The sequence below is a fragment of the Hevea brasiliensis genome, chromosome 16, assembly GCF_030052815.1.
Source record: "Hevea brasiliensis isolate MT/VB/25A 57/8 chromosome 16, ASM3005281v1, whole genome shotgun sequence".
In the NCBI taxonomy this organism is placed as follows: domain Eukaryota; kingdom Viridiplantae; phylum Streptophyta; class Magnoliopsida; order Malpighiales; family Euphorbiaceae; genus Hevea; species Hevea brasiliensis.
Window position 1 is genome coordinate 70,910,150 of NC_079508.1, and position 23,238 is coordinate 70,933,387.

Here is a 23,238-nt window from a genome sequence, read left to right on the forward strand (position 1 = left end):
ACTCATCCTGCAACCTGAGAAAAATATTTAAACAGGAATGAGCGTTCGACTCAGATAACAAGATATTGATTTTAAATATAATTTCTATAATTATCTAAATTCAATGCATTCCTATGTATAAAATGCAACACGTTCACATAGTTTAAACAATTCAACTAATATTCACACAAAAGATAATTTGGAGCACGCACGCACCTATGTGTCACATCAATACATATATGGTAGCTGATATCCTATGCAGCTCTCTTAATTCAATACCTGCCAGTGAGGTCAACTCAAGCCGAATTTTCGCTTAATAATTTAAGTGCGGGGGCCAGCGAGATCAACTCAAAGTCGTGCTTACCATGACTTATCCATCTATAAAGATCGAGTCTCAGTGAATCAAGCTCCAGCCACGACTACCCGTCCTACCCATATTCATATCCACACTATATTCATACCAACACACACACGCATACAGAGCTCCAAGTTATCTTAAGGTGACATCCATAAACAAATTCAATAACATATGCAGCAAATGAGCGTGCTTAGCATTTAACTAATCATATACATACGTATAAGTGAATGCATGAGCATGCCTTAATTATAAATTAATAATATTAAAATTACAAATAAAATCAATATCTAACTCACAGACTGGTCGATCCGATTGCAGATGGTCTGGCTAGAAAGAAGAAAGGCTAGCTGACACTGATCACCTATATTGACACACTGTCCTCTATCAATTTACTAAAAAAATTAATTAATTAATTTAATTAAAGAAATAAGAATAATTCCTAACGTCTTGTTGAAATTTTGACAGAGTCTACCTTATAACTAAACCTAATCTCTCTGTAAGAAAAACATAACAACAATAACATACAGGGCCTCAAGCCAACAACAATAATTATAATACCTATCCGGGGGCCTACAAGAATCTTAATTTAGGTCAAATCCTCCAAACTCTAGCTCAAGTTCCTAACTTCTCTACCGTTTAAATAATTATTTTTAACACTTTAAAAATTATAAAAATATTTCTGAAGGTCCTTTACATAGTCATTATATTAATTAAAATTATTTTACTTAATTTTACTAAATCATGAATATTTTATATATTAATTAGCTAGTTTAATCCTAGGTAAAAAAATCACATAGCTTGAGTTAGAGACTACCTTTGCAATTTCTGCTACCTGGAATGCGTTCGGAATGTTTGAAAATACTAGAAACGACTGTAAAATGACCTTTTTCCAGGACAACCTGTTGGACACCTAGACAGGGCCAAAAACTCAGTCTCGAGTCCGATGAGCCGTTATCGATACGATTGTACCTAAAAGAAGCTCACAAATTATTAATAATTTTTGTATACTTATATTTAATTTACGGGCATTAAAATACTCAAAAATCTCACCAAGCGAATTGGACCATCTGATGATCGCCTTTTTCCAAAAGGAATCCGATTAGAGCGGGGTCGACCCCATCTCGAAGGTTTCATTGCACTGAATCCAATGGTGTTATCAGATTTTTGATCTAGCGGTCGGATGGGCTGGAATCTCACTAGAAAGTAGCAAAACCCATTTTTTTTTCTCTCCCCTTGTTTTTCGTTAATCTGATGACTGCTGGCGGCGGCGTTGGTCGAAAAAGCTTCCCCAGGCAGAGGAGAGTCGATTGGGACTGGTGGTATCACTGGGTAGGGGTGGTCATGGTTCAGGAACCGCTAGTTACAGTTCCTGAACCGCTGGTTCAGGTTCAATGAAATTATGAACCTGAACCAAACCGTCATGGGACAGTTTGAAAGATAGTTCCTGAATCACCGGTTTCGGCTCGAGCCCTGGTTTAAAATAGTTTGAAGGATAGTTTGAAAAAAGATAATTTAAGATGGTTCGGAGGACGGTTTGGAAGCGGTTTAAGAGCAACTTAGACCAAAAAATTAGAGAAAAATTTTATTGATTTAGAATTTAAGTTATATTTGTAAAAATATTTTAACTTTTCTTAAAAATCTTTCTATCAAAATAAAATAAGAAAAAAAAAGAATGAAAATAACTTATTTTTAAGAAAAAATTAATAAGTAAAGAGTTGAACTTATTAAAAACGATAGATGAAAATTTTTTTTTTTTTAAATTAGAACAAGGTGCATGAACTTAATTTTGCCTATATATCCCTTTAGGATTTAGAGGAATTAAAATTTTCAGTTGTATTACTTGCCTTTTTTTAAAAAATTATATAATAATTGATAATTAAAAAAATATAACTCAACTCAACTCAACTCAACTAAGCCTTTATCCCAAAAATTTGGGGTCGGCTATATGGATTCGCTTTTTCCACTCTGAACGATTTTGGGTTAAATCCTCAGAAATGTGTAATGCTTCTAAGTCATGTTATACTACTCTCCTCCAAGTCAATTTAGGTCTACCCCTTTTTTTCTTTCTATCCTCTAACCTAATGTGCTCTACTTGTCTAACTAGAGCCTCCGTATGTCTACGCTTCACATGACCAAACCAACTCAATCTCCCTTCTCTCAACTTATCTTCAATTTGCACCACTCCTACCTTTTCTCTAATACTTTCATTACAGACTTTATCTAGTCTAGTATGGCCACTCATCCACCTTAACATTCTCATCTCTGCAACTCTTATCTTAGATGCATACGACTCTTTCAGTGCCCAACACTCACTACCATATAACATAGCCGGTCGTATGGTCAGATAAAATTTTCCTTTTAATTTATTGGGAATCTTATGATCACATAAAACTCCCGTGGCACGTCTCCACTTCAACCATCCGGCTTTAATCCTATGACTAACATCCTCCTCACATCCCCCATCTACTTGAAGGACTGAGCCTAGATATTTAAAGTGATTACTTTGGGACAGTACCACTCCATTCAAACTAACTCCTTCCCTATCACCAGTTTGGCCTTCACTGAACTTGCAATGCATGTATTCTGTCTTCGTTCTACTTAACTTAAAACCCTTTGACTCTAGAGTACTTCTCCAAAGTTCTAGCTTCCTATTGACTCCTTCTTGTGTCTCATCTATCAGAATAATATCATCCGCAAATATCATGCACCAAGGAATACTCTCTTGTATATGTTTCGTCAGTTCATCCAAAACTAATGTGAAAAGGTAAGGGCTTATGGCTGATCCTTGGTGTAATCCAATTGAGATCGAAAAATCTCTTGTGTCCCCTCCCACTGTGCACACAATAGTAGTTGCTCCTTCATACATATCTTTCAATACTTGTATGTACCTAATAGATACCCTCTTTTGTTCTAACACATTCCATAAGACCTCTCTTGGAACACTATCATAAGCCTTCTCCAAATCAATAAAAACCATGTGTAGATCTTTCTTCCCATCTCTATATTTCTCCATCAAGCTTCTAATGAGAAAGATCGCTTTCATAGTTGAACGACCGGGCATGAAACCAAATTGATTGAGAGAGATAGAAGTATCATGACGTAGTCGATGCTCCACAACTCTCTCCCACAACTTCATAGTATGGCTCATGAGTTTAATTCCCCTATAGTTTGAGCAACTCTGTATGTCTCCCTTATTTTTAAAAATAGGTACTAAAATACTCTTCCTCCATTCATCAGGCATTTTCTTTGAGTTTAGAATCTTATTAAATAATTTAGTTAACCATGCCACTCACATATCTCCTAAATACTTCCACACTTCAATTGGTATTTCATCGGGTCCACAGGCTTTACCCACTTTCATTTTCTTAAGTGCTTCCTTTACTTCTAAAGATCTAATCCTTCTAGTATAATTTACATTCTTTTCTATTGTTCTATAATCTATATTCATGCTATTTCTATTTTGACTATTATTAAAGAGATCATTAAAATAATTTCTCCATCTTTCTTTAATGTCCTCATCTTTCACCAACACTTTTCCTTCTTTATCCTTAATGCACCTAACTTGATTGAGATCTTGACATTTCCTTTCTCTACTTCTTGCTAATCTATAAATATCTTTCTCCCCTTCTTTAGTTCCAAGTTTCTCATATAACTTTTCAAAGGCCTGTGCTCTTGCTTGACTAACTGCCTTTTTTGCCTCTTTCTTTGCTATCTTGTACTGTTCATATGCCTCATTATTATCACATTTAGGTAATTTCTTATACCATTCCCTTTTTCTCTTCACTGCCTTTTGTACTTCCTCATTCCACCACCATCTCTCTTTTGAGGGTGGTCCATGTCCTTTAGACTCTCCAAGTACTTTTCTAGCTACTTCTCTAATCTTTGATGCCATCTGTATCCACATATCATTGGCCTCCATATCTAGCTTCCATACTTCGGACTCGAGAAGCTCATTTTTGAACTTCACTTACTTTACTCCTTTGAACTCCCACCACTTTGTTTGAGCTACACTATTTCTTCTGACCTTACTTGAATTGTTCCTAAACTTGACATCCAAGACCACCAACCTATGTTGACTTGTTAAAGCCTCTCCTGGAATGACCTTGCAATCCTTGCATAGAGCTCTATTTGTCTTCCTGGTTAAGAGGAAGTCGATTTGGCTTCTATGTTGCCCACTTTTGAAAGTCACTAAATGTGACTCTCTTTTTATAAAGTAGGTATTTGCTAGTATTAGGTCGTATGCCATAGCAAAATCCAGGATGCTTTTTCCCTCCTCATTTCGACTGCCAAAACCAAAACCTCCATGAACATTCTCATAACCTTGCCTATCACTTCCTACATGTCCATTCAAATCTCCACCAATGAAAACATTCTCTTCATTCGGTATGCTTTGTATTAAATCATCCATATCTTCCCAAAACCTTTGTTTACTCTCACTGTCTAGTCCTATTTGTGGGGCATAAGCACTAACTATATTTATTGTTTCTCCTTCTAGTACTAGTTTTACTAGTATAATTCTATCTCCTACTCTTTTCACAGCTACTACTGCGTCTTTCAATGTTCTGTCTATGATTATACCCACTCCGTTCTTATTTCTCTCCTTTCCGGTAAACCACAGTTTGTACCCTGAATTACCCACTTCCTTACTTTTCTCTCCTACCCATTTAGTCTCCTGAATGCAAGCAATATTCACCATTCTCCTTTCCAAGGTATCCACAAGCTCCATTAATTTTCCTGTAAGTGATCCAACATTCCAAGTACCAACCCTGATCCTCCTCCTATCCTGCTCCTTCCTAATTGGTCTCCTTCTATGATATCTTCTATTGTTTTCTATGTCTATCTTGTGTTCTGTTCCACTATTGAATTCTTTTGTATTTAAATCACCAGTTTGGTTCGGTTCGATATTATCGGTTTAATTCAGTTCAAAACCGTCGGTTCACGGTTTCTAAAAAATATAAACCTGAACCAAATCGTAAAAGGACTGTTTTAGTTTGGTTTGAAGTCGATTTCGGTTTTGATCAGTTTCAGTTCAGTTTTGACCAAATCGATTCCGATTCAGTTCTGATTCGAAACCGGACCTTGGCCACCCCTATCACCAGGCGATGGCCGAAATGATCGAACGCACTCTCTCTCTCTCTCCATGATTGTTGATGTTTTCCACCGGCTTTCATGGCTGGCAGAGGTCGGCCAACGTCTTTAGGGCAGTTGGGGAACCTCGCTGGTGGTGCTAGTTGAACGGAGCAGAAGAAATGGGGGAGGGGTGGGTGGTTAGGCGGTGAAGAAAGAACAAAGAGGGGGGAGGGGGGGGGGGTGTTGAGGTTTGTGGGGAAGGGGTTCTATTTGCTGTTTTGAAATTTTATTTTTTCTTAACTTTTAATTACATCTTAGGTCCCTGAACTTTTCTAGTTTATTTGCCTAGGTCCTTTTTCTCTCTTCAAATAGGTCCAAACTATTTTTACTATATTTAATTTAAATAAAACTTTAGTAATAATAATAACAATAATACAAATAACAATTTAAAATAATAATAGTAATGATAATACATGTAAAATAACATTCATAAAATTAAATGTATATTGTGGGGGTGGGGGCGTGAGGCAAAATATCATCCATTAGAATTACATAAAATGCATCAGGTAATGCCCAGGAAAGATGGTGGAGTCACAATGGTCTCACTTAAGTACCACCTCCTTAGACAGCATTTTCTAGACATGCACTTCATACAATCCTAATAGAATCAAACCATTGGTAAGTACCGTCTTCCCATAACACTACCACGGTACTAAGGATTTATGTCACGAAGGCATAGATAGACAGGAGTCGCCACCCGGGTAATAACCGGGACATATTCAGTGTTTCATCCGAGGGTCATGGATGGCAACTTACTCCTTGCAGAGTTTCCACAACCGTCATTACCATAGCCCAATGTCTAGGTTCGGGATAATGGGTACGTAAGGGGAAGGTGTTAGGCACCCCTTACGCCTGGTCTAACCTCGTTAATTCGAGTGCCAGTCCTCTACTAATGTTTCTAGAAGTCTTGTTCATTATTCCTTTATTAAACTTTATCATAAAAAATGCAATTCTAATCCTACACACGCAAGTAATTCATAAAAGGGTTATTCTTTACACACAATTTTCATGCAAAAGTAATTCCTATCTATGGGGTTGCTAATTATTTAAATGATATTTACCAGATGACTAAAATTAATTTATTATTGGGAATTTAATTTACAAACAAATTCAATTTCAAATAACCCTACGTTTTTATTTAACCTAATTAATTAATTTTCACCAAGTTACCCTAAGGATAATTGAACTAAGTTAATTATGTACATGTGTAATTTATTCTAATATCACATAAGGCCCAAACAATCACAACCTAATAAAGATTTCTAACATGCAAATTTATTTTACAATTACCAAGTATTAAATTAAATTTATTTACATGCCAATGTTAGTTTAATTTACAAACAAGATTAATTTTAATTTACAAAGTATTTATTTAAATAAATTACATACAAAAGTTAGTTAAATTAAAAACAAAGTTAATTTTAATTTACCAAATAAAAGTTCTATTATTACTATAATTTCATGCCAATGGTTATTCGATAAGTTTAGAGTTACTTACCTATTGGTAAATGCAGTTGCCATTGGGGCAAGCTACCCTTAAAAAATGGTCTTCTCTTCTAGTATGGCAATGATATCCCTGGCTTACTCCCGTTTAGCTCCATATAAGCTCACAAGAAATGCCCTCTTTGGTACTTACCTTAGGGCTACTTACCAATTTTTATTTGTAATAAAAAATAAAGAAAACAAAGAAAAATAATAAAAGTACGAGAGACAGAAACTAAATATGTGCAGAGTTGTGTATCCCCTCAAATTAAACACGATTATATAATCTATATGAATATATAAAATAAATTGAAGACAAAGAGCATAGAATTAAAATATTGTGTAGCATAGATCTTGAAAAGAAAACAATAAAAACTGATCTTCCAGAAATCTTGTATGAAAATCTTCTTGAAGAAAAGAAAAAATATGGAAGAACTCAAAGAGTCTTGAATATCTCTAAATTTCCTATATCTCTAAATTTTCTCTTCCTCTTTCCTCCCATCCTTTTCTTCCCTTCTCTAGTAGGGTATTTATAGGGTTTTGGAAGAGAGTTGTGATAGAGTTTGGAGTCTTAGGGTGATAGAGTTTAGATGACTTAAACAACTATGATTACAGAATTCGAATAAGACTGGGATATGGGTGAGGTGTTTCAACCAATAGTAAGACAGGAAAAAATGGAAGGCACCAATAGGGAGTGACGAAAATGTGTGGTAGGGTTTGGAGTCCTAGTTTAATAAAGTTCAGATAACTTAAATGACTGGGATTGATGAATTTGGATGAGACTGGAATATAGGTGAGGTGTTCTAACCAATAGGAAGAGAGGAAAATGGGGTGACACCAATAGGGAGTGAGGAAGAAAGTGGGGCCAAGGAGGAGAGAGATATTTTGTTATTTTAATTTTCAGAAAATAATTAAATGGGTCCCATTTAAAATTCCTAACTAGGTTTTCTTAGGCCCATGGAGCCCAATTAAACTTAATTAGATCCATTTAAGAACTACCCATATTAAATTTAAACAAAATAAAATTTTATTTAAATTTAATTAAATTAATTTCCTCAAAACTTTATTATTATTATTTTTTTTCAAGATCATGCCACGGAATTAATAATTCAGCTCCATGCCTCTAATTACATCTTACAGTCATATAATTTTTCATCATCGGGTTTCCCACGGCCTCAATACACATACTCATCACAAAATAAGGGTCTACAGTTTGCCCCCCACTTTGGCGAAAGTTGAAATCAATGCGAAAGCATTGCTCAAGTATCGTCAAAGTGAAACTCAAATTTCTAATAACTATGAAACATTGGTTATGAGGATCAAGTATATCTTGCTCGGTCGACATACTCTATGTTATGAGACTAGCTACGGTCTCATAACAGTAATAACTGTGTCATGTGAAAAATGAGTGTATCTTGCTCTGTCGATACACTCTGCGTCATGAGACTAGCTACGGTCTCATAACAGTGATAACTGTATCATGTGAAAATTGAGTGCATCTTACTCTGTCGATACACTCTGCATCATGAGACTAGCTACGGTCTCATGACAATGGCAACTGTGTGATTTGAAATGTCGTGGATTCGTATTTAGGACCGCAGTCCTAAACTACCTACGTATCCCCCTCATTATCCCGAGGAAGAATCAGACCCACTCGTAGTTCGACACTTGAAACTGTGATGATGGATGTTCTTCTACGCCTTACACACCTACAGGTGACATGTTGATGCGTGTTCTTCTACGCCTTACACAACTATGCCATATGCCCTAAACAACGTCTAAGAACTTACCAAAAAATATTTGTCATGAAATGTTGTGGGTTCGTATTTAGGACCGCGGTCCTAAACTACCTACGTATCCCCCTCGCTATCCTGAGGAAGAATCAGACCCCCTCGTAGTTCGACACTTGAAACTGTGGTGATGCATGTTATTCTATGCCTTACACACCTACAGGTGACATGTTGATGCATGTTCTTCTATGCCTTACACAACTATGTCGTGCGCCCTAAACAACGTCTAAGGACTTTCCAAAATATCTAATTCATGATTTGAAAAAAAAAAATAGGATGACTGAGTCTCAAAATTCTCTCTGATTTTTATGCTTCCTGTATGCTACTTCCTATCATGGGCATGCTGATTTTGTTAAAGATTCTAAAAAAATTTAGTCCTCTGGGGGACCTCTTTTTGCAAAAACTTTCTTATAACCTCAAAATTTTTGAGAAAAACTGTTCACCAAAAAAGACTTTCTTAAAGTCACAATACAATTTCCCTCTAATTTTTCTTTTTCTTCTCTCCCCCCATGATTTCTGCCTTGACTCATTTCTCTTCCATGAACTCAATTCTTTGTGCCCTAACTTTTGCCTGAAATGCTCTTTCAAGTTTTCATCTCAGTGGGTTTGCTCTAATTTTTGCCTAAGCGGCCCTTTTGGGTTTTCCACCTAGCGAGCTCTTTTTTTTTTCCTCCTTTTTTTTTTTTTTTTTTAAATTGGACAATTGCCAGGGCATCCATATCAAGCACCTATCTTGTCATACTCAGAAGACATAGATTAAATCAAAACATTGCAGTTCAAGTACTTAATCATTTGATGTATTTCTCAAGACACAAACATTCACAATCATAATTAAATAAAATCCATTCCTAGTTAATGCAATAAAAAACTTCTTTATTTATTCAGGTACACCATTACTCCCTCTTACATTTAGTTTTGCCAAATTTCTAACCTTTCAAAGTTATAAATAAGCTTTATAACCTGCCGAATGGCCTTTTCAGGTTTTTCATCCAGATCTTCTCTCATATCTTATTTTGCCTAGACTACCTTTTGCAGGTTTTCAATCTAGCATTTTTTCTTTTCTTTTCTTCTTTTTTTTTTCTTTTTTTTTCGTTCTTTTTTCTTTGACCCTCACTTTTGCCTAGACCGCCTTTTGCAGGTTTTCAGCCTGGCGGGCCTATCTCACACAAAGTACCATTTGGGCCTGTCTAAATTGACTGGTTCTTGAAATTTTTTCCCATCCAGATCTAATATTCTTACAGTGGTAAGATTTTGTTGACTATGTATGGACCATCCTAGCTTGGATAAACTTTCCTCTTAAATCAAAAAGAGATGGGCCGAGCTTGTTTCAAAACCATGTATCCCTCTTTGATCTTTCTTGGCTTCACCTTCTTATTAAAGACTCTAGCTATCTTCCTCTGATAAGCCTGCATATGATACAAGGCTCACATCCTCTTTTCATCAATCAAAGCTAGTTCTTCATATCTCTTCTAGGCCCACTTATTTTCTAGGATCTTAGCTTCTAGTATCACTCTTAAGGATTTGACCTCTTGTTTAATGGATAACACTACTTTAGTCCTATACACTAAAGAGAATGGGGTTGCCCTCGTGGATGTCCTTGTAGTACTACGATAATCTTAAAGAACATAAGGGAGTTTTTCAGGCCAATCCTTATATGTTTCGAACATTTTTTCCCAACTAGAACATTTCCATTCATATGGGGACCACACATTTCCTGCATGTATTTCTTTCATTATTTGCTCAACCTATTTTTTTATCACACATAAGAGTTTGTAGAATTGCCCCCCAGCTGAAGTAAATTGAGTGGTTAATCTACGAATTATTGCTCTATCTCTTTCGTAGGCTTATTGCGAGTATTCTCTCACTTTCAGAGACCTCCTTATGTCTTCATATCATTTTCCTTCTCCCTTTAGGTCCACATGTGCTACTATTAATCCTTCATAGCATGAAATTTTACTCCTCATTAGGATAACTAGCTAAGTCAACTTTTGATCACTTTTTTCACCAGCATGGCTTGGGAATCAACCATCTGATTTTAAGCTCGAGGCATGTGCTTCTTGGTACTTTGTTAACAAGGCTATAAATTTATCTCTTTCTTCTTAGGTTAAATCTTTAGCTAACTTAATGTCTTTAGGATTATTTGGTGTACCCAAATTAATAGAGATTGATTTTGATGCATTAATAGAAATAAATTCTAAATGATTATGAATGCCATGCATACGCCTATTAGAATAAACATCAAACAAGTAAGTAAAAGGACTGGTTATGTTATTGATCTTTGCCTCAAAATCTTTATCAAGTACATTAGAATTGGAAACATCAGTATCACTACTGTGAGCATTACAAAAGACAAACTCAAACTTAGGAGTGTAATTTTAGGTGCTTAGCTTTCCATGCAGTCCTTAGATCAATGGTCCTGATTTTCTGCTTTAGCACTTTCACATGTAGTAACCCCTAATCATATGTCCAGGTAATTGCCCCTCTCTTTCAAGAACTTAGGAGGTTTTGACTCTTTTTCCTCTTTAGTTGGCTCATAGCCCAAACCATACCTTGTGATCTACCCCTACATCTCAAGAAAAGTCACCAGACCATCTATACTTTCTCCTAGGCCTGTGCTAAGAAAAAACTTCATCCCTTTCTTCATAGTAGCCACCTTTAGATCCATCTAGTTTTTATAGATCCCAACAACTTGAAAATCAAACACTAGTGGAACTGAACCATCTAGTTGTAATGCAAGTACCTCCTCTTCAAAATTGATCAAAATGTCTAAAGGACCCTCATCATAGCTAGAATTATCACAAATGTCAACAACCATTATAGACTGAGGTTCATTGGGCTTTTGGATGGGTTGGATAGGTTCACTGGGCTTTTGGATGGGTTGGATAAGTTCATTGGGCTTTTGGATGGATTGGATAAAGTTAATAATTCTGTTAGGGTTATTTGGGGTGATGGAGATCATGTAGAGACCTGGTATAGGTGGAAATTTTGGCTAGGCATGGGCCTTTTGGGTTGATCTTCTGGGTCAATTATCCTTTTGGCATCAATTAGGTCTTAGATATAATGCTTAAGTTGAAAGAATCAGTCAGGATCATGACTGTGGGCATGGTAGGACCGGCAACATTGGTTGATATCATAGCTAGGTGAGAGTGAATTTGGTAATGGTCTGGGTGCTAAGAGTTGTAGGAGGTCTTGAGCTTTAAGACGCTCTAAAACTTTGGATAAGGGTTGGCTGAATTGGAAAAATCCCCTTGGGGTGTGACACAATTTGAACCTCAATAACTTTAATACCATTTAATTGGCCTACCTAGGGGCCTCTTTCTATAGTTGACCACAATTTTCTCTTCTAGCTCAAACATCTTGGTGTTCAATATTTCATCAAGCACAACTATAGTTTCTTCCATCTTAAGTAGTGCAGGTGAAATCCTTACTAATCTTTTCCCTTGCATAACCTAAGTGACCTGATAGGAAGTCTTTTTGGTGTGTTTCGAGGCTATGTTTTCTCAAAAAAATAGGATTTTAGGGTTAACCTAAACATGCTATGTACATGAGTGCAAGGCATGAATGGACCATTTTTTCTTTTTTTCTTTTTTTTTTTCTTTTTTTTTTCCATTAATTTTACAAAATCAAAACCGAACCATACCAATATAACCAAAATTGAACCAAAACTAGACCATATAAACTGAACTAAAATCGGACCAAAAACTGAATCAAAACCGAAAAAAAAAAAATCTCCAGAACTGAATCTTCGCCCCCTTATACCTTCAACTCTCACGTGCAGGAAGAAAAAATTCTATCCTAGGCTATGGTACACTGGACACACCAACAAGGGGTGGTCCAGGGCGATCCTTCCCTCACAAACAAAGGATTTATATCCTTAAAGTTTAACCATAAGTAAGCATCCTCTTGCTTAACATGGGTTTTGAAATGGACTTGGGCCTATACACACATTGAGTTTATGCATAGGCCTAGGTTCATCTCAACTACCACTAGAACTTATGGTTTGAACAATAAGGATACGAATCCAGCACAACAAAAATCTACGGGGTACCTAGGGTTGAAATCTATGGCTCATGGGCTTTATTGGGTAGGAAAAGGGTCACCCATGCAAGAGCTTGTCCATTAAGCACAACGGTCGGAGCTGTGGCTCTTTTATATACTCAAGGGTACGGGCATGGGGTGCTAGTATTCACCAATTCGTCATTGCTCAAGTAGAACCATGGTCTCCTTGGCTAGTACTAACGGGCTAAAAGGGTAAGGGTGATCCGTGTGATAGTGTAGTGCAATGCAAAAAAGTTTAACAGAGGAATAATATTAGACTAATAGAAACATGTTGGAGTAACTATCCATTTAGTCCCCAGTGGAGTCGCCAAACTATAGGGCAAGAGGGAGCGTGAGGTGAAATATCATCCATTAGAATTACATAAAATGCACCAGGTAATGCCCAGGAAAGATGGTGGAGTCACAATGGTCTCACTTAAGTACCACCTCCTTAGACAACATTTCCTAGACATGCACTTCATACAATCCTAATAGAATCAAACCACTGGTAAGTACCGTCTTCTCATAACACTATCACGGTACTAAGGATTTATGCCACGAAGGCATAGATAGACAGAGTCGCCACCCGGGTAATAACCGGGACATATTCAGTGTTTCTTCCAAGGGTCATGGATGGCAACTTACTCCTTGCAGAGTTTCCACAACTGTCATTACCATAGCCCAATGTCTAGGTTCGGGATAGTGGGTACGTAAGGGGAAGGTGTTAGGCACCCCTTACGCCTGGTCTAACCTCGTTAATTCGAGTGCCAGTCCTCTACTAATGTTTCTAGAAGTCTTGTTTATTATTCCTTTATTAAACTTTATCCTAAAAAATGCAATTCTAATCCTACACACGCAAGTAATTCATAAAAGGGTTGTTGTTTACACACAATTTTCATGCAAAAGTAATTCCTATCTATGGGGTTGCTAATTATTTAAATGATATTTACCAGATGACTAAAATTAATTTATTATTGGGAATTTAATTTACAAACAAATTCAATTTCAAATAACCCTACGTTTTTATTTAACCTAATTAATTAATTTTCACTAAGTTACCCTAAGGATAATTGAACTAAGTTAATTATGTACATGTGTAATTTATTCTAATATCACATAAGGCCCAAACAATCACAACCTAATAAAGATTTCTAACATGCAAATTTATTTTACAATTACCAAGTATTAAATTAAATTTATTTACATGCCAATGTTAGTTTAATTTACAAACAAGATTAATTTTAATTTATAAAGTATTTATTTAAATTAATTACATGCAAAAGTTAGTTAAATTAAAAACAAAGTTAATTTTAATTTACCAAATAAAAGTTCTATTATTACTACAATTTCATGCCAATGGTTATTCGATAAGTTTAGAGTTACTTACCTATTGGTAAATGCACATTGCCATTAGCAAGCTACCCTTAAAAAAGGGTCTTCTCTTCTAGTATGGCAATGATATCCCTGGCTTACTCCCGTTTAGCTCCATATAAGCTTCGCGCAAATGCCCTCTTTGGTACTTACCTTAGGGCTACTTACCAATTTTTATTTGTAATAAAAAATAAAGAAAACAAAGAAAAATAATAAAAGTACGAGAGACAGAAACTAAATATGTGCAGAGTTGTGTATCCCCTCAAATTAAACATGATTATATAATCTATATGAACATATAAAATAAATTGAAGACAAAGAGCATAGAATTAAAATATTGTGTGGCATAGATCTTGAAAAGAAAACAATAAAAACTGACCTTTCAGAAATCTTGTATGAAAATCTTCTTGAAGAAAAGAAAAAATATGGAAAACTCAAAGAGTCTTGAATATCTCTAAATTTCCTATATCTCTAAATTTTCTCTTCCTCTTTCCTCCCATCCTTTTCTTCCCTTCTCTAGTAGGGTATTTATAGGGTTTTGGAAGAGAGTTGTGATAGAGTTTGGAGTCTTAGGGTGATAGAGTTTAGATGACTTAAACAACTATGATTGCAGAATTCGAATAAGACTGGGATATGGGTGAGGTGTTTCAACCAATAGTAAGACAGGAAAAAATGGAAGGCACCAATAGGGAGTGACGAAGATGTGTGGTAGGGTTTAGAGTCCTAGTTTGATAAAGTTCAGATAACTTAAATGACTGGGATTGATGAATTTGGATGAGACTGGAATATAGGTGAGGTGTTCTAACCAATAGGAAGAGAGGAAAATGGGATGACACCAATAGGGAGTGAGGAAGAAAGTGGGGCCAAGGAGGAGAGAGATATTTTGTTATTTTAATTTTCAGAAAATAATTAAATGGGTCCCATTTAAAATTCCTAACTAGGTTTTCTTAGGCCCATGGAGCCCAATTAAACTTAATTAGATCCATTTAAGAACTACCCATATTAAATTTAAACAAAATAAAATTTTATTTAAATTTAATTAAATTAATTTCCTCAAAACTTTATTATTATTATTATTATTATTTTTCAAGATCATGCCACGAAATTAATAATTCAGCTCCATACCTCCAATTACATCTTACAGTCATATAATTTTTCATCATCGAGTTTCCCACAGCCTCAATACACATACTCATCACAAAATAAGGGTCTATATATATATATATATATATATATATATATATATATATATATATATATATATATATATATATATATTGTTATGAAAATATTAATTTAACACAATGAATGAGATAGAAATAAATAAATAGTCTAATTAAAAAAATATTTTATATAAAAAAATCTGATTGTTACATAAAAATATTAATTAGAGAGTATTAGGAATTAATTAAAAGTTAAATTAGCAATAAAAAATTTAAAACAGTTAAACAACTTTATCTAAACTACTTTTTTTCTAATACTTTTCTAAAAACCACTTTTTCTAGCCTCCAACTACAATTCCAAATAGGTCTTAAATGAGTTTGGGAATGAATATTTTATATAGTATTACATATTTAATAGTGAGTCGTTAATGTTTTTTCCCTTTGCATTGAATAAAAAAAAAATTGGTATTTTGAGTTAGCATGTAGATGATAAAAAAAGAGGATTTTTCTCACATCACAGATGATGTATGAGAGCATGAAAATCAGAGTGGAGCATGTTATGGAGAAAGGAAAGATAGGCGGTGAGTATATCACTAGCGATGAAGAGCGCCAAGCTTTCAATCAATGGACTCATAACTTCACGAGCCAAGATCATCCTACTGTTATTCAGGTTCGTATTTTCTCCACTATCAATATTCTTGCTCATAATTAGTCATGGTCACCGATTTATTCTGTGTCTATTTTAGATTTAAATCAATGTTTTAGTTTAATGTTTCAAGAAAATTAGAATCAAACTGTAAGATATCATCAACTATTAAATTTAATAATTAAAATTTTTTAATTTTTTAGTGAAAAAAAATGACTTTAAATTCAAAATCGATTTAAAGCGATTTCTATCTGACTTTAATTTTAGATTAAATCTACTTGATTTTGAGTCAATAACGGTCTGTTTTCATGACTACTTGTCACTATGATTTATTTGAATAATTTTAAATACACTAACAATTACATTATTCTTAAGCACAGGTTTTATTGGCAAATAACAGGAGCAAGGACGTTACCGGAAATTTTATGCCTAATCTTATTTATGTTTCTAGAGAGAAAAGCAGCACTTCACATCATCACTTCAAGGCTGGTGCCTTGAATGTTTTGGTATGCTATCCCACATTTTCAATTAGATTTAAAAAAAAAAAATTGGACTTGATAATTTAATATTATTTTGATTATATTATTTTGAAGCTACGAGTATCAGCTGTGATGACCAATGCACCCATAATCTTGACACTAGACTGTGACATGTATTCCAACGATCCACAGACACTTCTTCGAGTTTTGTGTTACTATTCGGATCCTGAAATTCGTTCCAAATATTCATATGTTCAATTTCCTCAGCATTTTCATGGGATCAACAAAAATGACATATATGCTTGTCAATTTAAACGATTGTTCGTAATTCAACCTATGGGGTTTGATGGGCTAGGGGGTTCCAATAATGTTGGAACCAACTTATTCTTCTCCAGGAGAGCATTCTTTGGTAGCCCATCCAATTTTATATCACCAGAAATTCCTGAGTTGAGCCCAGATCATTTGGTAGACAAGCCCATACAGTCCCCAGAAGTCTTGGCATTGGCTTATCATGTGGCAGGTTGCAATTATGAGAACCAAACTCCCTGGGGCTACAGGGTAAGTTTATTACCCGAGTTATTTGGTTTTCGAACCCAAAAATAAATCTTTGCCTAATTTAATTGTGGATGTAGATGGGCTTTCGATATGGTTCGTTGATTGAGGACTATTTTACGGGTTATCAACTACGTTGTGAGGGTTGGAGATCCATGTTTTGCAATCCAGATAGGCCAGCGTTTCTGGGGAATGCCCCCATAAGCTTGGTGGATTTGTTGACTCAACAGAAGCGGTGGGCTGTTGGCGACTTTGACGTGGCCTTCTCAAAATACAGCCCAATGATATATGGCATCAGACGTTTGGGTCTTCTCATGACGCTACTTTATTCACAGTATGCATTCTGGCCTATTTGGTCAATTCCGATAACCACATACGCTTTTCTCCCCCAGCTAGCTCTCATCAATCAAGTTCGCGTCTTCCCAAAGGTAGGCAACGTTTAAAATCATTAGGAAAAGTTCCAGAGCATATTTAATCGAAAAGAACATCTCCAAATGTCAAATTAAACACAATTTCATTGATTTAACCCTTCTGCAAGTTTCTTAGGGAATTGAAAAATGCATTGCAGGTCTCAGAACCATGGTTTCTGCTGTATCCATTTCTTTTCCTGGGGGCCTATTGGCAGGATTATTTCGACTTTGTCTCGGCTAATGGAACATTCCAAATGTGGTGGAATGATCAAAGGATTTGGACCATAAGAGGACTCACAAGTTTATGGTTTGGATCACTTGAATTCTTGCTCAAATCCTTGGGCATTTTGACACATGACTTCAGTTTGACCAGCAAAGTGGTTGATGATGAGCAAAGTAAAAGATACGACCAAGGGATCTTTGATTTTGGGGTTCCATCGCCCATGTTTGTGCCCCTAACAATGGCAGCATTGATAAACTTAGTGTCATTTATTATGGGGCTGGCAGAAGTTGTCAAAAGCAGCAATTTGGAGGGACTTCTAATCCAAATGTTCATAGCGGGATTTGGGGTTGTGAATTGTTGGCCAATCTATGAAGCAATGGTCTTCAGAAAGGATAAAGGAAAATTGCCTACCAAGATCACTCTCACTGCAGCATTTCTGACTTTGGCTCTTTACATTGCAGCTTCTTTCATTTTTAAGTAACAAAGGTTTGCTAATGTGATTTGCATATTTCCTTAATGATTCTGCTTTGTATTGCATCAGAAAGACAAATAAGATGGTAAAAAGCATACTGTCACTAGCTAATATATCCTTTTTGAAAACGAAATTAGTTCAAGTGCTTGTATTTGTAAAATCTAAGACGTATATTATCTGTATTAAAAAAAATCTTTATTTGATAATTTTAAAAAATAATAGAAGCATATATAAAAATAAATATATTTTTTTTTATTTGACTCTCTATTAAATTTTATTAAAATGAAAACTTTTTTTTTATTACTTGTTGAGTTTTAGAAAATTTGATAGTATTGAAATTATTTTTAGCAGTATATGATCTCAATTGAAACTAAATGAATTTAAAATATTATATTTTATAAAAAAAATTTTTAATCACTCTCTATTGTATGTATGTCTAATTATTATTGGGTTGTTATTTTATGTCAAATATTAATATGAAATAACTGATTTATTATATAATTTTTTTTTACCCTTAATTACAAGTTATTAAAGTTAATTAATCTGACAAGCTAATGATTAACTTATAATAAAAGCGTCTTTTTCTACCCCTTACAAGTAGGGATGGCAACGAATCGGATTTTTGTAGGTACCCGATTCGATCGAACCCTAATAGAATGAGTTTGGATAGTATATAATCGGGTTTGAGACGGGTCCAAATTTGAAATTTAATACCCGTGACGGATTGGGATTTGAAATTTAATACCCGTGACGGGTTCGAGTTTTATATATTGGGTATCCGTTACCTAAACCCGTTTATATAAATTTTTAATTAAAGAAAAAATATATTTTTTAATAATATTTATAAATATTTATATTTTATATTTTATATAAAAATAAAATTGAAATATTTTATGAAATTATTAAAATTTTAAAATATAAATTACTAATAAAAATAATATTTTATATAAAATATTAATTAAATATATAAAATTAAATGGATTCAAGTATTTTTAGGGTAATAAAATTTAGTAATCTTTATCGTGATTCTTGTCCTTCTCCAGCACCTCATCAGGGCGAACCATATTTTTTTAAAGAGTTAAAATTTAAATATATTATTATTTTAAAAATAAAATTACATATTCAATGATGGATTCACTTATTTGTGAAAAATATATTTTTTTAAAATTGAATTAAATTTAAACATGTTAAAACTTATTTAAAATTATAAGTTGATCATTAATAAACTTATATTAATCTTATATATATTATTAATAAAATTACACATACAAATAACTTATATTATTTCATAAATTAATCATTTAATATTTATTTAAATAATAAATAATCAATTAAATATTTAACTTTATCTAATAAATTAAATCATACAATAATAATAATAATAATAATAATAATAATAATAATAATGATAATAATAATAACAACAACAACGTGAATAAATTAGAAAAAAAAAAAGTTATGCGAAACGGAGCCCACCTTTGCATTCCTAAAATAATTGTAAAATTAATATTAAAATTAACTATTTAATTAATATAACTATAAAAATATTATTATTAGAATATTAACTATTTAATTAAATAAAAAATTTATATAAATATCTATATAAAATTTTAATTTTTTTTCACGGGTAATTATTTTATTTGTTATAAATTTATAGCATTTTTTTAAACAATTTTAGGAATGAATAAACTTTGATTAAATATTAAAGTAACAAATACTTTATTGGTTATAGTTTTATAACTATTTGTTTTAAATTATTGATATTGATAAAAGTATAGAATTAATCATTTTTTATATATAAACAAATTTTCACTTATTTTATTTTTATTAAAAAATAAAATATTTTTATATTTTATTTTCATATATAACAAATTAAAAATATATATTTATGAAAAAAATTAATAAAATTATTAAAATTGTAACACCCTTAATTTTTAAATTTATTATTTTATGGGTAACTATTAATATTTTATTTTATTTAAAATTTGAAAAAATTATTTGAAATTTTTTGAATTTTTAAAATTGGGTTCAATTTTTCAAAAATATAAAACTTTGGTGATTTTTAAAAATTAATTTAAAAACCACGTGGCAAAACTAAAAATATATTTAGATCCTACAAATTTTTTTGAGTTTTCTAAAATTTTTCAAAATTTTTAGGCCTCATTTTTTGTTACAAGGCAGAGTAAAAATTCAATTTCGGGTATTCTGAATCAAAACTTTCGAATCAAACCAAACCAAATCAGACCGATTGAATCGAACCGGTCCCTTCTTCCTTTTCTTCCCCGCTCTTCTCTCTCCTCGATGCCTCTCTTCCCTCTCTCGTTTCTCTCTCCTCCCTCCCTCCGCACCGGCCATCGCTCTCCCACCCCTCCCCGTGCCGTCGCCGACTTTCTCCACCACTCTCCCGCTGCCGGCTGGCCTCCATGCCACAGGAAAACCACGCGGAAGTTTCCTCCATGTGCGCAAGCAGCTTCGACTTCCCAGGCCGATTCCGACCAATCCGGCTACCAATCGGATCGGGTCTTATTCCAAAACACATTTACACCTCGAAAGCTTTCTATAGACACAAAGAACACAAAAATCTATGGAGCGGTTTATCTAATTTTTGCTCGAAAATTTTTAGCCTATTTTGACTTTTAGCTAGATTTTTCGAAAATCGTAAACCCCACTAAAAATCCGAGATTACCGGAGTGCTCCACTCGATAAGAGCTCGCGGCAATACCCATTTTGAATTTTTTCGACACCGTTTTTCGATTGGTACAACGAAACTTCACAGTATTTTTTCGAGCATTAAATGAATTTAAAAAATTCTGTAAAAATTATATACTAACGCCCTTTTTGTGGGCTTCGCGTAGGTATATTCAATTCGCAAAAATTTGACAGTTACTCGGGTCTGTAATTTTGGGCCGGACAGGCAGACTACTGAGAAAGCTTCAAAACCGGGTTGAGAGTATAGGCTACCCCACCTATCACTAGGGGTGTGCAAATGGTCGGTTCGATTTCGAATAGAACTGAACTGATAAAACCGAAAATCGAAAATAAAAAATTTTAAAAACCGAACCAAACTGATTCATAAGAGAAAATCGAATCGAATCGAATCGAACCGATAAATATCGATTCAATTTGATTTTAAACCAATCAAACCTAAATTTATAAAATTTCATATTTTTAACATTAAATCTAAATATAAAACATAAAAACAAAAAAAATTAGAAATCAAAAGTAAAAAATCTTAAGGTTCAATTCAGTTTTCTTTGATTTTGGTTTGGTTCGATTCGGTTTGATTCGATTTTCTTTCATTTCCTATATATATTAATAATTTTGGTTCGGTTCGTTTTTTTTTTATTTTTATGAAAATAATCGAACCGAATCGATTAATCAAAATTATGAAAATTATAAACCGAACCGAACTGATTGAATTTTAAAACCAAACCGATTGAACCGAATTGAATCAGTTCGGTTCGGTTTTTCAGTTTAAACCGAAAACTGCTCTCCCCTACCTATCACACCTTGCCCTTCTTTAAGGCATAACATGATCCTGTAATATACCTAATAAATTACCGAACTTCACCTATCGATAACTCATTAAATACAGTACAAGGGATTCTAATAGGGTATGATTTCTCCTTTCAGATACACCATTTAGCTGTGTTGTTCCTGGAGGAGTCAGCTAGGAAACAATGTCATGCTCTTTCAAGTATTCATCAAATTCAATACTCAAGTATTCACCTCCACGATCTGATCAAAGAGCTTTAATACTTTTTTCTGTTTAATTTTCTACTTCAGATTTAAATTCTTTGAACTTTTCAAAGGATTCATATTTGTATTTCAACAAATACGAATACCCAAACCTTGATTTATCATCAGTAAAGGTAATAAAATAATGAAAACTGCCTCCAGCTATTTCTTTAAATGGGCTACATACATCACTATGTATTAGTTCCTAAATATTTTCAGCTCTTAGTCCTTGTCCAACAAGGGTGATCTAGTCATTTTGCCCTGAAGGCAGGATTCACAGGTTGGAGTAGGCTCAGAGCCCAATGAGGATAAAATCCCCATTTTATCCAGTTTTGTAATCCTATCTTCTGCAATATGACCTAATGTTAAGTGTCAAATATATTTTGAACTCTAGTTGATTTTCACCATGGCATTGCATTCTTTTAGATTGCTTACATTAGATTTGTATTTAACTTTATTATCTAAATAATAAAATCCGTCATGCATATAACGCGAATCAATATATTTATTTTGAAAATAAATATTATAAACATCATTTATGAACTGAAATTCATAACCACCTCTAGTCAAACTAGATATAGAAATGATGTTCTTAAAAATATCAGGTACATGCAAAACCTTATTTAAATACAAAACATGTCCACACATGTATAAAGATTTAGATCATATGGCTAAGGCTTCAACAGTTGAGCCATTGCCAATCCGGAGTCTAATATCTCGTTACTGCAAGCTTCTATTATTGGCTACACTCTGGGCAGTTCCTATTCCAGTGCTCATCATTCTGGCAGTAGAAACACTTTCCTTTGCCTTTGTCAGCTTTGGTATTTGTTTTTTCTATTTGGCTATCTTCTTGGAAGATCCTGGAACTTGAGGTTTCTTTTCTAATTGTTCTTCTTCTTGTTGGACTTTCCAACAGAAGAAGATGCAATCAAAGCTACCTCTTTTCCTTTATTACTCGGCATTTTCTTTTGGGCAATAACCAGCATGTTGAGTAAACTAGCCAAGGTGCATTCCTGTTTGGTCATATGGAAATTTATCACAAAATTCCCAAAAGACTCAGGAAGGGACTGAAGGATCAAATCCGTCTGCGGTTGGAAATCCATGTTAAAGTCAAAATGTTCTAACTGCTCAATCAGCCAAATCATCTTGTGGACATGATCCCCAATATTCTGTCCTTCAGACATTCTCATGCAGAATAGCTATCTAGATATCTCATACCTAGCATTCCTGTTGTGCTCACCGTACAACTCTTGTAGGTGAAGGAGGATCTCACTCGCACTCTGTATGTTCTCATATTGCTTCTGTAACTCATTACTCATAGAGGCAAGCATGTAACACTTGGCTCTCATATCGTGCTCCTTCCACTTGTCCAAAGTTTCATGTTCCTCTTGTGTGGCCTCTGGAGGT

General features: G+C 34.0%; 1 protein-coding gene across 1 annotated transcript; it reads left to right on the forward strand.

The window, feature by feature from the left end:
* The first annotated feature begins 15,813 nt into the window (after positions 1 to 15,813).
* Positions 15,814 to 18,226, forward strand: LOC110649796 (cellulose synthase-like protein G3). The gene is made up of 5 exons (XM_058137526.1): positions 15,814 to 15,981; positions 16,338 to 16,463; positions 16,551 to 16,994; positions 17,069 to 17,416; positions 17,557 to 18,226. The coding sequence occupies exons 1-5, from the start codon at positions 15,832 to 15,834 to the stop codon at positions 18,100 to 18,102; spliced, it is 1,614 nt and encodes a 537-aa protein (XP_057993509.1). The 5' UTR covers positions 15,814 to 15,831; the 3' UTR covers positions 18,103 to 18,226.
* The last annotated feature ends 5,012 nt before the right edge of the window (positions 18,227 to 23,238 follow it).

Excerpts from the sequence above, each read along its gene's own strand:
- LOC110649796 (XM_058137526.1), top strand. The coding sequence starts at position 15,832 with ATGATGTATGAGAGCATGAAAATCAGAGTGGAGCATGTTATGGAGAAA. Across the intron at positions 15,982-16,337 it reads ATCATCCTACTGTTATTCAG|GTTTTATTGGCAAATAACAG; the intron begins GTTCGTATTTTC and ends TCTTAAGCACAG. Across the intron at positions 17,417-17,556 it reads AAGTTCGCGTCTTCCCAAAG|GTCTCAGAACCATGGTTTCT; the intron begins GTAGGCAACGTT and ends AATGCATTGCAG.